At 43.2% G+C, this 14,035-nt stretch overlaps 1 protein-coding gene across 1 annotated transcript in view; it reads left to right on the forward strand.

The window, feature by feature from the left end:
• The window catches only part of LOC141148173 (uncharacterized), a 61,558-nt gene that overhangs the window by 4,038 nt on the left and 43,485 nt on the right, over positions 1 to 14,035 (forward strand). The window contains exons 3-6 of the mRNA XM_073635367.1: positions 1,503 to 1,547; positions 7,206 to 7,271; positions 10,643 to 10,738; positions 12,026 to 12,109. Of these exons, the coding sequence (XP_073491468.1) occupies positions 1,503 to 1,547; positions 7,206 to 7,271; positions 10,643 to 10,738; positions 12,026 to 12,109 (291 nt within the window). The remainder of the gene's footprint in view (positions 1 to 1,502; positions 1,548 to 7,205; positions 7,272 to 10,642; positions 10,739 to 12,025; positions 12,110 to 14,035) is intronic.

Raw genomic sequence — 14,035 nt, forward strand, 5'->3', positions numbered from 1 at the left:
GAAATGTCATTTCATTTGTCTACAGTTAACAAGTTGGGTTACTGGGCAGGAAGTGACATGCATAGAAAAATAAAAAAAGAAGTTCCCACAGAAATGTTGCTCCAGATCCTGTCTATGACTACAGTAGGTCTGTGTGCCTAGAAAGCAAATTTTCAGGTCACATAGTATACATTTATAGGGTAGAGAGATGTAAGGAATATGTGGAGTGAAGGGACATAAGGGGCGTGGGGGTTAGAGAGACATGAGGGGTGGGGGTCATATTGGACATGAGAGGTGGTGGAACATAAGGGTTATGAGGGATGGAGGAATATGAGGGTTGAAGGGACATCTGGAATATTTAGGGAGAAGGGACATCAAGGTGGGAGAAACATATGAAGTAGAGGGATAAGTGGGGTGGAAGGACATGGAGGACATGTGAAGTAGAAAGACATGGAGGAATGGGGGGGTATAGGGATGTGACGAGAGACACTTTGGGTGGGGGGGCTTGTGGAACCCAGATTACCTTAAAGAGCTCTGGAAACTCCTTATCCAGCTCCCCTGGCCCCTCCTATGTGTAAATCCCACTGTGTCGGGCACAGGGTAACCGAGAACCCCAGTCTGATCTGTGCTAGTTGGACTCGCTGTACAGCCACACTGGAATGTTGTATATATAGTATGTTGTCTCATGCTGTTGAACTTGTGTTCCTGGCATGTAAACCGGGGGCAGGGCAGAGAGGGAAGGGGGGGAATTCCTCCAACAGCCCTCCCTGCTGATAAGGTGTTCTATTGTTCAAATGTATGAATGCCCCAGTGATCCTTATTTCTGATTGGACAGTTTACCCCACCCTGAATTCAAAGGGGGGGGGGGGGGAATGTATATCTGTTAGGAACAGAAACAGTCTGTTGTTTTCACCCTACATTGAGTTACAGCTAATGAGTGGGTGCTCTGTGGGATCTGGGATCGTGTGGTACCGGACAGAGGAAGCATTTACAGTGGGCAGACTCATCTTGATTATGGGGGTCCGTCACAAGGGACATGGGGGGGTTGTGGGGTATAGGGAAGTGGGGGAATGTGGGGTATAGGGACGTGGGGGAATGTGGGGTATAGGGATGAGGGGACATGTGGGGTATAGGGACGTGGGGGAATGTGTGGTATAGGGACGTGGGGGAATGTGGGGTATAGGGACGTGGGGACATGTGGGGTATAGGGACATGGGGGAATGTGGGGTATAGGGACGTGGGGGACATGTGGGGTATAGGGACGTGGGGGAATGTGGGGTATAGGGACGTGGGGGACATGTGGGGTATAGGGACGTGGGGGAATGTGGGGTATAGGGACATGGGGGACATGTAGGGTGGAAAGACATAAGGGGTGGAGAAACATTATTATTATTATTATTATTATTATTATTATTATTATTATTATTATAACTATAAGGACAATGAGGGATAGAGGGACACGTGGGGTGGTGTAACATGTTGGACGTGCATCTTTTGCATAAACTGTATTTTTTATTATGCAGATACCTGTAATACTGCTTTTGATATTGGACTTACTGCTGTATAATGTAAGTATCTAAAAACTTCATTTCAAGTAGTAGCTGTGTAAATAATGGAAGATTAAATACATTTCAATGTAGCAAACGCACACTACAGCATCAAGAAATTGGTGATTGAGATAATTGAACTGTTGGTGATGGCCAATGTAACATTGGCTGTGCTATAAGTAGTGGTATCTCTACCCAAAAAATGGCAATGAAGAATGGAAATTGGTAATATGATATTGTTACTACTTCTTCTGTGGGTAGACGTAAAAAAATGCGTACACACGCAGTGATAGTACAAAGGGAAAAAGAAAGTTCCACCTAGGTGTAAAGTTCCTGCATACCTTCAAAAAGATAGAATGGTAAGACCCCGGAGTCAGATATTGCTATATATATATATATATATATATATATATATATATATATATAAAATATAATATAATAAAATATAAAATCCTGGGGCGCTTTACTACGATCCCACAACGGCCCTTTCACATGTTCTGTGAGCTCCCTTCCTACTGTATTGGGTCCCCCCAGGGTGGTAGAATGGTGGTAGGGTGGCAGTGGGAGAACTATCAGGGTTGCAAAGGTTGTCTTGCCACCGGGCCCTGGTGTTCTGCCACTGTGGGGTTCCCCAGCCTCCTCTTGCTGTCCTGCCCCTGCTATTGACAGCGCTGGTCTGGCATCTCTTGGAATTTACAGGCTGGTTCTCCTGTCCTAAGGATGGGAGAAATCAGTCTGTTTTTTCAGTAACTGAGAGTCCTGGTGGAGTCCTTCCTGCAACTCGCTCTTCTCCTTGCCAATGAGGATGAAGGGGAAGGAGCAGATCGGGCGGCCATGGTTGTGTGAGCGCTCGCATTATGCAGTGTCAGCAAGCAGAGGGAGGGGGGGAGGAATCACCCGCAGGAGCTGACTGGGGACGCTCTCCCTCTCAATAGAGACTGTGTTACTCCAGAGGCGGCCTGAGTAAGATGTGGTGCATCCGCTACGAATGCAAACAAAAAGACATTGCCTTTTTGTAAGAAATTTTTTTTTTTAAATTGGTGGGGCACAGCATAATGTTAGGGGGGGTCAGGGGCCCCTCTGTGCCCCCCCCCGTGATGCCATTGGGTGGCGGTGATTTTTTCGTTGGAACTTTCTTTTCATCTTTGTATTATCACTGCATGTGCACTGTACGCATTTTTTTACGTCTACCCACAGAAGAAGTAATAATATAATATTACGAATTTTTGTTTATTTTGTATACCTACAGACTATTGGTGTTTACAGCACTGTGTATCATTATATATAAGTTGGGTTTAAGCGCACTATTACTATTTTATTACTAATCATGTATGTGGTATCAGAGCACATTTAAAGAGTTGCAGCTGAACTAGTGTTTCACATATTATTTAGGTCTTAATCTATCATATCAGCGCTTAAGTAAATTATTCTAATGAAGAATGGAAACATCCAGAAATCGGTGAACACAAACCATTTAAAAATTTGAGCAAGTTCTATAAAAGTTCTAAATTAAAGCTGCCCTTATCCACCTCTGTTGATCTGAATTTAACAAAAAAAAAACAAGGTCGCAGTATAACACAAAATGAAGGGGAAAAACCGCGCTCAGTAAAAGATAATGAAATAAATATGTCAAAAAGTAATAACTGAAAACAGTCCAATGAGCAGCAACTTATTGTGAGATATGCACAAAACAAAGTATGGAAAGGAGAAGCTGCACTGCTTTAAGGTTAAATCCAAACAATTCCTTGTAAGTAAAAAATGTGATGAAACGACAGTTCAATTATGATCCAAGACACCAAAGTGAGCTTGATCAACAAATCATGCCACCACCTTAAGAAAAACTCGCTTACCAGCTGGCAAGCAAAACCAGGCAGATGGCTATAGCCCAGCCAAGGCCTTTTGCTTGTATGGAAGATTGTTTGGCAAGCTTTGTTTGGATAACTGTATGAATTCTCCAAACGCTCCAGGCGCCGTACGACTCAGACAAAAAAACTCAGTACCTCAGCCATGCATAAAGAGAGAAGACCAACCATAGCATAATATTGCCTTAAACAGTATTTATTTAAAAATATAAGTATTACACTTACACTTTAAAAAAGTAAAATCAGCAAACAGGAGAGCCGGCTATGACGAAACGCGTCTGGGGGAGGATACGTGCTGATGTCACCACGCCTTCTTGGACGGGTTTTGTTTGCAGCCGGCCGGCTCTGCTGTTTATGCGCCATTTTCAGCAGCGCAGCTTCTATTTTCATCCGTAATATAACACATTCCTGGATTTTTTTTGCAATTACATAGTAGGCAATGTTTAAAAAAGAGGCACAAGTCCATCAAGTCCAACCTATGTGTGTGCTTTTATGTCGGTATTACATTGTATATCCCTGTATGTTAAGGTCATTTAGGTGCTTAGCTAATAGTTTTTTTTTTTTTATTAATTGATGCTCCCCACTGAAACCACTGCTTGTGGAAGAGAATTCCACATCCTTACCACTCTTATTCCGCGTACACACGGTCGGAATTTCCAACAACAAATGCCTGGCTGTTCCAGTGTAATGAATTCCCTGGTCAAACAGCTTAACAATCAGCGGGACGCAGGTGAAATAGTTGTCTGCATAGATCTTGTAGTTGTGACCTTATGGAAGTGTGGAGGCCAGCTTCATCACAACATCTCCTGACGATCCAAGTTCAGATCTAGCACGTATTTCGTTCACACTGCCTTGGTACACATCATAGTCACAGTATGCCAGAGATGCCTATCCTTACCCACACCTTGAACCCCCATGGATGTGGTTTGCCACGCATGCATTGCTTCATGCTGCTAAATTTCCCCCTAAAAGGAATCATAATTTTTCATCCACAGAGTTGTGTTCTTCTGGAACCACCTGCAGGCATTTATCCCTGAACACATCAAGCCATGGTCTGAGTTTCCAAAGTTTGTCTTTTTTTCCCCATCTCAGACACTGTCAAATTGTTTACAAAAATTAATGATTGCAAGAGAGTCTGGAATCCGTTCTGTGACATCACTTCTGAAACAGGGGTGTACTGCGCGTCTGTTTTCCAGTTCATACGCACTCCCGGCATTTGAACTAGGCCCATCTACATTCCAATCATTTCTTCTTTTTATTTTGTGCTGGTATCTATTGACGCTCCTTTTTTAAGACTGCTGTACTCATTGGTGTGATCTGTCAGAGCCTGGATCATGTCTTCTGACACAAACCTTCGGAAGTACTCCAATGGTGTATTGAGGGAGAATGCATCATTAGTGATATCCTCACCAGAAAAATCAGTGTTGGGGCAAATTCTGCTACTCCTTTAACCCAAAGTTGTAAAATTACAACACAGACATAACAAGCTCAAAATCTAATATTTTCAATGCATTCAACAGTACCTTCATATATGCATGATCTAGACATGTTATTGATCACAGCAAAGATATTTCAGGTAGTTTACTTACTTTAATCTTCCCTTATCAAGTCCGGTTGTGTGCTTTAAGACAAGTTCACAATTTGGCTGACTTAATGTTCAGGTAAACAGGCCTATTTACAAATTTTACCATCCAATAGCACTGCTAGGCTGAACAATAGGAACTACTAATTATGTAAATGTGGTCTTTAGACGAAAAAAAAAAAAATGCTGGTTCATTTTAGTAGAGTTTAAATTGATGTTTTAATATTACAACCTGGGGTCTTACAGGGTTAAGGACCCTCGGGTGCAAGCCACCTGGTCCCAGTGACTTATTAGTGTTACGTTTTTCAAGTCTATTCCTAATTCTATCCTCTGTTAGCCATGAGGGTACTTCCTGTGACGTGTCCTGAATCCTGATGATAAATTTTGCAGTTTTGGTTAGTGAAGCCCCCCTTCTCTCTCGTTAAGACTGAGGAGAACAATAAATTCAATACCTTCGCCATCTCTCCATCCTTAGCAACCAGATTCCCTTCATCATTCTTTATGTGACCAATATGATCTGACCTCCCTTTCCTACTATTTATGTACTTAAAGAATTTCTTGGGATTTTTTTTACTCTCCTCCGCTTTGTGCCTTTTCGTGTTCCATCTTAGCCGTCCTGATTGCACCCTTACATTTCTTATTGCATACTTTGTAAAGTTGGAATGCTGAGGATGACCCCTCAGCCTTGTATTTTTTGAAGGCCTTCTCCTTTGTTTTTATCTGCATTTTTACATTGGAGTTAAGCCACCTAGGGCTTTTATTAGCTCTTTTAAATTTATTTTCCCATTGGGTGCTCTGACTAATACCCCTATTTAACCACTTCCCTACCCGCCTATAGTAATATGACGTCCACAGATGGGATCTCCCATCCTGGGTGGACGTCATATGACGGCCTCGGGTTCCCGGCCACCTAGGGGGCGCGTGCGCGTGCCCACCGCGTTGCTCGGGACCCGGTGCGTGTGCCCCGCGATGTCCGCCAGGCACCCGCGATTGCCCGTTAACCGGGCCGGACAGTGGATCTCTGTGTGTAAACACAGAGATCCACGACCTGTCAGCTCAGAGGAGAGAGATCTGTGTTCCCAGAATGGAGGAACACTGATCGGTCTCCTCCCCTTGTGCGTCCCCTCCCCCTACAGTTAGAAGCATTCCCTAGGAAACGCATTTAACCCCTCCCCGCCCCCTAGTGGTTAACCCCTTCACTGCCTGTCACATTTACACAGTAATCAATGCAATTTTATAGCATTGATCGCTGTATAAATGTGAATGGTCCCAAAAATGTGTCAAAAGTGTCCGATGTGTCCGCCATAATGTCGCAGTCATGAAAAAAAATTGTGATCGCCGCTATTACTAGTAAAAAAAATAAATAAATATTTTTTTTTTAAAAAATGCCATAAATCTATCCCGTATTTTATAGACGCTATAACTTTTGCGCAAACCAATCAATATACGCTTATTGCAATTTTTTTTACCAAAAATATTTAGAAGAATACGTATCGGCCGAAACTGAGGAAAAATTTTTTTTTTTTTTTTAAATTGGCATATTTATTATAGCAAAAATTAAAAAATATTGTGTTTTTTTAAAAATTGTCGCTCTTCTTTTGTTTATAGCGCAAAAAATAAAAACCGCAGAGGTGATCAAATACCACCAAAAGAAAGCTCTATTTGTGGGGGGAAAAGGACGTCAATTTTGTTTGGGTACAACGTCGCACAACTGCGCAATTGTTGCTTAAAGTGCGACAGCGCTGAAAACTAAAAATTGGTCTGGGAAGGAAGGGGGTGAAAATGCCCCGTATTGAACCGGTTAATATGCTCTTAAAGTACACCCATTTTTCCTCCGTGTTCTTTGTTCCTAAGATTTTACTCCATTTAATATCTTCTAGCAAGGTTTGTAGTTTAGGGAATTTGACTCTTTTGAAATTCAGTGTCTTTGTATTCCCCTTATGTTTCCTATTTGTGTGATTTATACTGAAACGAATTGACCTGTGACCGCTGTTTCCTAAATTGCCCCGTATTTCCACATCCGTGATCAGGTGTCTGTATTGTTGATAATCAGTAGGTCTAGTAACGCTTTGTTTCTTGTTGGTGCATTTACCATCTGACCCATAAAATTGTCCTGCAAGACATTTAGGAACTGGCGAGCTTAAGATGAATGTGCAATTCCTCCACAGCTGGCATGATGCTGTTCTATGTGAACCCTCCAAAATGTCTAATGTACTTCTATCCTCTTCCTTACAGGTCCTTTTGACTATAACAGTTCTCCTGAAAGGGTCCCTCCTGTCCTGTTGGGTTATCTACAAATATGTGAGTGAATCTTTGAATTTATGGCTGGATCAATATGTTGGTTTTGGGAAATTTATGTGAAATGTAATTTTCCTGTTACGATGGAAGCCTTATGGCGCGTACTAGGGATGAGCCGAACACCCCCCTGTTCGGTTCGCACCAGAACATGCGAACAGGAAAAAAGTTTGTTTGAACACGCGAACACCGATAAAGTCTATGGGACACAAACATGAATAATCAAAAGTGCTAATTTTAAAGGCTTATATGCAAGTTATTGTCATAAAAAGTGTTTGGGGACCTGGGTCCTGCCCCAGGGGACATGGATCAATGCAAAAAAAGTTTTAAAAACGGCTGGTATGGATTTTTGGGGGGACCCCACGCCGTTTTTTTTTTAAATTTTGGTGCGGGGTTCCCCTCAAAATCCATACCTGAAGGGTCTGGTATGGAATTTAGGGGGACCCCCACATCATTTTTTTTTTAATTTTGGCCGGGGTTCCCCTTAATATCTATACCAGACCTGAAGGGCCTGGTATAGAATTTAGGGGGACCCCCACGTCATTTTTTTTTTTTTTTTAATTTTGGTTCGGGGTTCCCCTGTGGGGAATTTCCATGCCGTTTTTATCAATGAACTTTTATGTGTATTGTCGGACCGGCAATTCATTAATAGCCGCGAGTAGTTTTAAATGACTTTTTTTCCTTTGAAATGTCATTTTGCTGTCAGACTGTTATAAACACAGGAAACATGCGCCCCTTTACAGGCATACTATAGACACCCCCCAGGTATGAAATTTAAAGGGATATTACACTTTTATTGTTTGACTTTAAGCATTATTAAAATCACTGCTCCTGAAAAAATGTCAGTTTTTAAAAATTTTTTTGCATTGATCCATGTCCCCTGGGGCAGGACCCGGGTCCCCAAATACTTTTTATGACAATAAGTTGCATATAAGCCTTTAAAATTAGCACTTTTGATTTCTCCCATAGACTTTTAAAGGGTGTTCCGCGGCATTCGAATTTGCCGCGAACACCCCAAATTCTGCGAACTTGCGAACAGCCGATGAACTCGAATCTCATCCCTAGCGCGTACACATGGTCGGATTTTCCGACGGGAAATGTTCGGTGGGAGCTCGTTGTCGGAAATTCCAACCGTGTGTAGACTCCATCGGACATTTTCCACCGGAATTTCTGACAAACAAAATTTGAGATCTGGATCTCCAATTTTCCGACAACAAAATCCGTTGTCTGAAATTCCGACCGTGTGTACACAATTCCGACGCACAAAACTCCACGCATGCTCGGAATCAAGCAGAAGAGCCGCACTGGCTATTGAACTTAATTTTTCTCGGCTCTTCGTACGCTCTTCGTACGTGTTGTACGTCACCGCGTTCTTGGCGTTCGGAATTTCCGACAAGATTTGTGTTACCGTGTGTATGCAAGACAAGTTTGAGCCAACATCCGTTGGATTTTGTTGTCGGAATGTCCGATCGTGTGTACAGGGCATAACTCACCTCTCTTGTATCGTTCCATCGATTCAAGGGTGGGAATGTGCAAACTAGAGTATGCCTGTGAGTTTTTCCACCATATTTGGTGCCTTTGGTGTGGTTCCAGACCATTTAATTTCAATAGGTTGCTTTAAAGCAATGCACATTGCCATATGGCATAGCACACATCTATGTGCATTACGCTCACCCTGATGATTTCCATTTCAGCAAAATTTTGTGGTGAAATCAGTTTCAGCAAAGCCACTTCACTCTTCATGATTTGTCAGTAAAAATGACTACAACATGTATCTTCCTTTAGATTGTGAGCTCTTGTGGAACCCCCGTCCAGCCTGTCTCATACAACACACACCTCTTGTTTTATTGCAATTGTCCTTCTATAATTATTATGTGATTTTGAATAAAAGAGCGCTATACATGGTAATAATAAAAAATGATGGTACAATATAAGATGTAAATTCTATAAAGACTATAAAAGTAGTCTTTATGGTATTGTATTAGGGTAGATGTAGCATAAAGGTGACTTTTACTTACAATTATGTTTCTCTAAAGCTTTATTCCTCACAGTGAAGAAACTGTCAGTGCACACATTATATAAAATAAATGTCCATAAAGCACCAAAAAACATGTCTTCAATGTGTTAATCTCAATTTATATTTCACCAAAGTCCTTCTCCTCCAGAGTCATATACAGTATGTGCCCAACTGTTGCTGTATTCACCACCAGTGAAGGTGCCCCGCCACCATCCACACCAACTGCTTACCCATGTGTTTGACCCACCTGTGAAGTAAAATGAAAGTAAAATAATATATGAAACATTAACAAATACACTGCACAAATAATACTCGCTCGTTTAATACATGTGTTGCACCCTTAAGAAGAATCATCAGCATCAGCACTTTCTCTTTGAGAAAGTCAAGATCACGTGACGAAACGCATCATGGCGGGGCATCATTGTTCACAGACAGAGACTGGAAGTAAGCTGTTTTTTCATGTAATGATGCTGATGATTCTCCTTAAGGGGGCAACACATATAAAAATATCCTATTTTCTGTCTGAACTTTGAGTTATTGATATTTTAATTTGATCTGTCAAAGGATTTGTATTTCTGTCCATCCACCCCGTGAGAGTTGCATAGCTCTGTCAAACAGCACCTTCTTGTCTGGCAGGGCAGGTCACCTGATCTTTCTATGTTGCTTTAACAATTACAGCCCCCCCCACAACTTATGATAGGACAGTTAGGGCTTGTTCACACTTGCTAAATTACTGACGCTCAACAAACGCTCCTATAACGTTTGTAAAGCGTTAGTATGGGCTTCAGACAGGCGTCAATGAGCTTTAGAATGGGGCGCTTTCCAAGCGTTAAAATGCTCCCTAAATGCCCTATGCGTGGTTTCGTAGCGTTTGATGAGCGTTAAAACTGCTCCACAATGGAAAGTGACAGATTTTAACGCTCCGCAACCTCCCCGAAATCACGCCGAAAATGCCTGCCAAGCGTTTGCGGAGTGTTACCATAGACTTGAATGGGAGGTGCTGAAAAGCTTCAACGCCTCCTGACTCGACATGAAGCTTCAATCTTGAAGCAAAGCAAAGCGCCGCCAACGCTTTATGTTTTTGTAATGTGAACAGCACAATGTGCTGTCTATTGAATCTTGTGCATAGGCGTCTGAGGGGTGTTTTTAACGCCTGTCAAACGCCTCTCAAATGCCTGTTCTTAAGCCAGTGTGAACTCAGCCTTAAAGGAGAAGCAACACAAACACAGTGGGATATCAGTAAAAGCCGTAGTATTATAGGAGGAGACAGACAGCCCCTTGTTTTGTCTTTTCATTTGCTGAGACGTGGAATGCTAATACAGGACACATATGTAACGTTGATGGCATTGTTTTATTGCAGAAGACGCTCCTACAGAGGTTAATACTTGTGTTCGCTGGGATCCTACTGCAAATATATATGATCCGTGAAGATCTCCAGATCACAACCTACCACTCGGTGAGGACCTGTTGAACCATGGACTCAGTGGCGTACCAATATGGGGGGGTTCCACCCCGGGTGCCAAACATTGGGAGGGTATCAGGTTGGCTCCACACCCAGGTGACACCCGTCAGAGGGGTGACACCTAGGGCCTCCACCGCTAACACAGAAGAGTGGAGCAGGGGGCAAAATGGGATAGAGAAACAGCAGCCCAAAATAGACAGCGGGACAGCGGGAGGCATGTGGGGGGCTGTTTAATGTAAAGGGGCCCAGAGGTGTGGGGGGCTGTTTAATGTAAAGGGGTCCAGAGGAGTGGGGGCAGTGTAATGTAAAGGGGTCCATAGATGTGGGGGCTGTGTAATGTGAAGGGGTCCAGTGGTATTGGGGCTGTGTAATGTAAAGAGGTCCAGAGGTGTGGGGGGCAGTGTAATGTAAAGGGGTCCAGAGGTGTGAGGGGCTGGGTAATGTAAAGGGGTCCAGAGGTGTGAGGGGGTTGTTTAATGTAAAGGGGTCCAGAGGTGTGAGGGGCTGTGTAATGTAAAGGGGTCCAGAGGTGTGAGGGGGTTGTGTAATGTAAAGGGGTCCAGAGGTGTGGGGGGCTGTGTAATGTAAAGGGGTCCAGAGGTTTGAGGGGCTTTGTAATGTAAAGGGGTCCAGAGGTGTGAGGGGCTGTGTAATGTAAAGGGGTCCAGAGGTGTGAGGGGCTGTGTAATGTAAAGGGGTCCAGAGGTGTGGGGGGAGCTATGTAATGTAAAAGGGTCCAGAGGTGTGGGGGCTGTGTAATGTAAAGGGGTCCAGAGGTACTGGGGCTGTGTAATGTAAAGGGGGTCTTCCTACATTTTACTCGCAGTTATAGCTGCAGTCCTATAGATTTCTATTAGGTTGCACGTTTTTTTTTCTGCATTTTCTGAAAGCGTACCAAAAGTCCCGTGTGCTGCATCTTTAGCACATTTTCAGAAAACAGGAAAAAAAAATTGGGGGGAGGGTGACACCATGTTTTACTACACCAGGTGACACCAACCCTAGTGATCCCACTGAAAGTAGCGCCATTTTTGCAGAGGATGAGTAGGAGGGTCCTGGCCACCCAGGGGAGCAGAGGGAGGAGGATTCTTCCGGGTTCCAGGCCGCAGTGTGCGGAGGCGCTACATGTGACGTCACCTGACGTTGACGTGCTAACATGCGGTGCGCCGCCTTTCCGCCTGAGGGGGTGGGCTCTAGGTACGCCCCTGCGTGGACTTACAAAGGTGTGCCGTTATGAGGTCTATCTAGTAATATAAAACCATCCTCTTATGTCTCCTCCTGAAGGTTGTTCTGGTTTTGCTGTCCACCATTACTGGCATATGCATCTTCATATCACACAGGGCCTGGCAGGAAGAGGAGAGGAGCAATGTGAGTACACTACGCAGAGAATATTATATCTTACAGCAGAATAAGAATTATGTACATTTATTTTTTGCTATCTTTGTATCACTGGAGAAATTATCTTCATTATTAAGCCGCGTACACACGAGCGGAATGTCCGACAGAAAAAGTCAGATGGAAGCTTTTCATTGTCCATTCCGATCGTGTGTGGGCCTGATCGGACTTTTTTTTTTTTGAAAATTCTGATGGACCTAGAAATAGAACATGTTCTAAATATTTCAGACGAAACCAATATCAGGAAAAACGCTCGTCTGTATGCTGTTCCAACGGACCAAAAATGACGCATGCTCTGAAGCAAGTATGAGATGGAAGCTATTGGCTACTGGCTCTTGAACTTCTTTTTTCTAGTCCCGTCGTACATGCTGTACGTCACCACGTTCTGGACGGTCAGACTTTGGTCCAACTTTGGTTTGACCGTGTTTAGGCAAGACCGCATGAATGGAATTCCGTCGGAGAAACCTTCGGAGTTTATTCCGACGGCAAAACCGCTCGTGTGTGCGCGGCATAAGACACAACAAGAAGTGAGAGGAAATTGCCCTAAATTGAGAGGTACCATACTACCTTACTTACACGGTTGTTACCCAAAAAATTGCCCTCATTGGAAAATTCCCCCCTTGCCTCCTATTATACAACTTCAAAATGTTTTGGATTTTCATACATTTCTGTTCCAGTGACAAGGGTCACAAAGACAAAATACCCAGCAGAGAGTGATGAAACGAAAAAAAAAAAAAAATCACATTCTATCTAAATCTTTAAAAATGTTTTGGCTATGAATACACTTTAATTACATGGCTGATTTACATACGTGTGTACGGACCAGCTACCCAAAGATTTGTAATCCTGTTCAGCCAGTACAGTGAACGGTTACGCCTGCCAGACATCACAGGTAGGTCCCCAAACTCCACTGCAGCAGCAGGGGCACAGCTTGGGTAAAATGACATCTCTACCTGGAGACTGGACAGTGAAGGAGAAGTAGCAGATTAATGAGAGCTAATGCACTGTTGAGCTCTGATGAAGAAGGGACGTTCCCTTCGAAACGCGTCAGCCGGTAGTGATGCTTGTATGTTCCTCCAAGACTTTTGGAAGGTTTTGCTCATCATAGAACCATTTGCTGCTAGTCCGTGCTTGTTTCACATTGCACCTTGTTCCACAACCGCTTGTGAGTAATTTCTTTTATCATTTTATTCAATAAATTATTTTACAAAAGATAATGCACATGGCTGGTGCTCCCCCTTTTCCTTTTTATTTCTTTGTCTACTAGGATTCCCCATCCTTGAGGGCAGCAAGGCCTGTGTTGTTGTACCATCTGTCTGGTTGTCCACTTGTTCGCAGGAGTCATTTCTTCTTCTGGTATCTGCTTATGCAGCATTGCCCTGTTTGCTCTGAGGGTTTCCTCTTATAGAGGAAGTTGAGATCATTAAAAAAAAATCAGCTATTTTCAGGTGTTACAATTGGAAATCCAGTTATTTTACTGTTAAAATCAATTATTCTACCCACTATATACAGGTGCATCTCGAAAAATTTGAATATCATCAAAAAGTTAATTGGTTTCAGTAATTCAATTCAAAAAGAAAAAAAAAACTCATACAGTGGAACCTCGGATTGCGAGTAATGCGGTTAACCAGCATTTCGCAATATGAGCACTGTATTTTTAAAAATCGTAACTTAGTTTGCGGGTGTTGTCTCGCAAAACGAGCACGATTCAGGCCAAAGCGATGTGCAGTACTGCTTTTAGCTTGAGGTGGGGGGGGGGGGGGCGCCTTGAGCCGAGCAGAGCCAAACATCACGTTCGGAAATGCACAGAAAGGCCCAAGGACAGCATGGCTGACCTCGGCAAATCTCAGGTAGGAAGTCTTTGCGAGGTTTGCAGAGGTCAGCCGAAGTGTCCTCGGG

The sequence above is a fragment of the Aquarana catesbeiana genome, linkage group LG06 (genome assembly GCF_042186555.1).
Source record: "Aquarana catesbeiana isolate 2022-GZ linkage group LG06, ASM4218655v1, whole genome shotgun sequence".
Classification (NCBI taxonomy): Eukaryota; Metazoa; Chordata; class Amphibia; order Anura; family Ranidae; genus Aquarana; species Aquarana catesbeiana.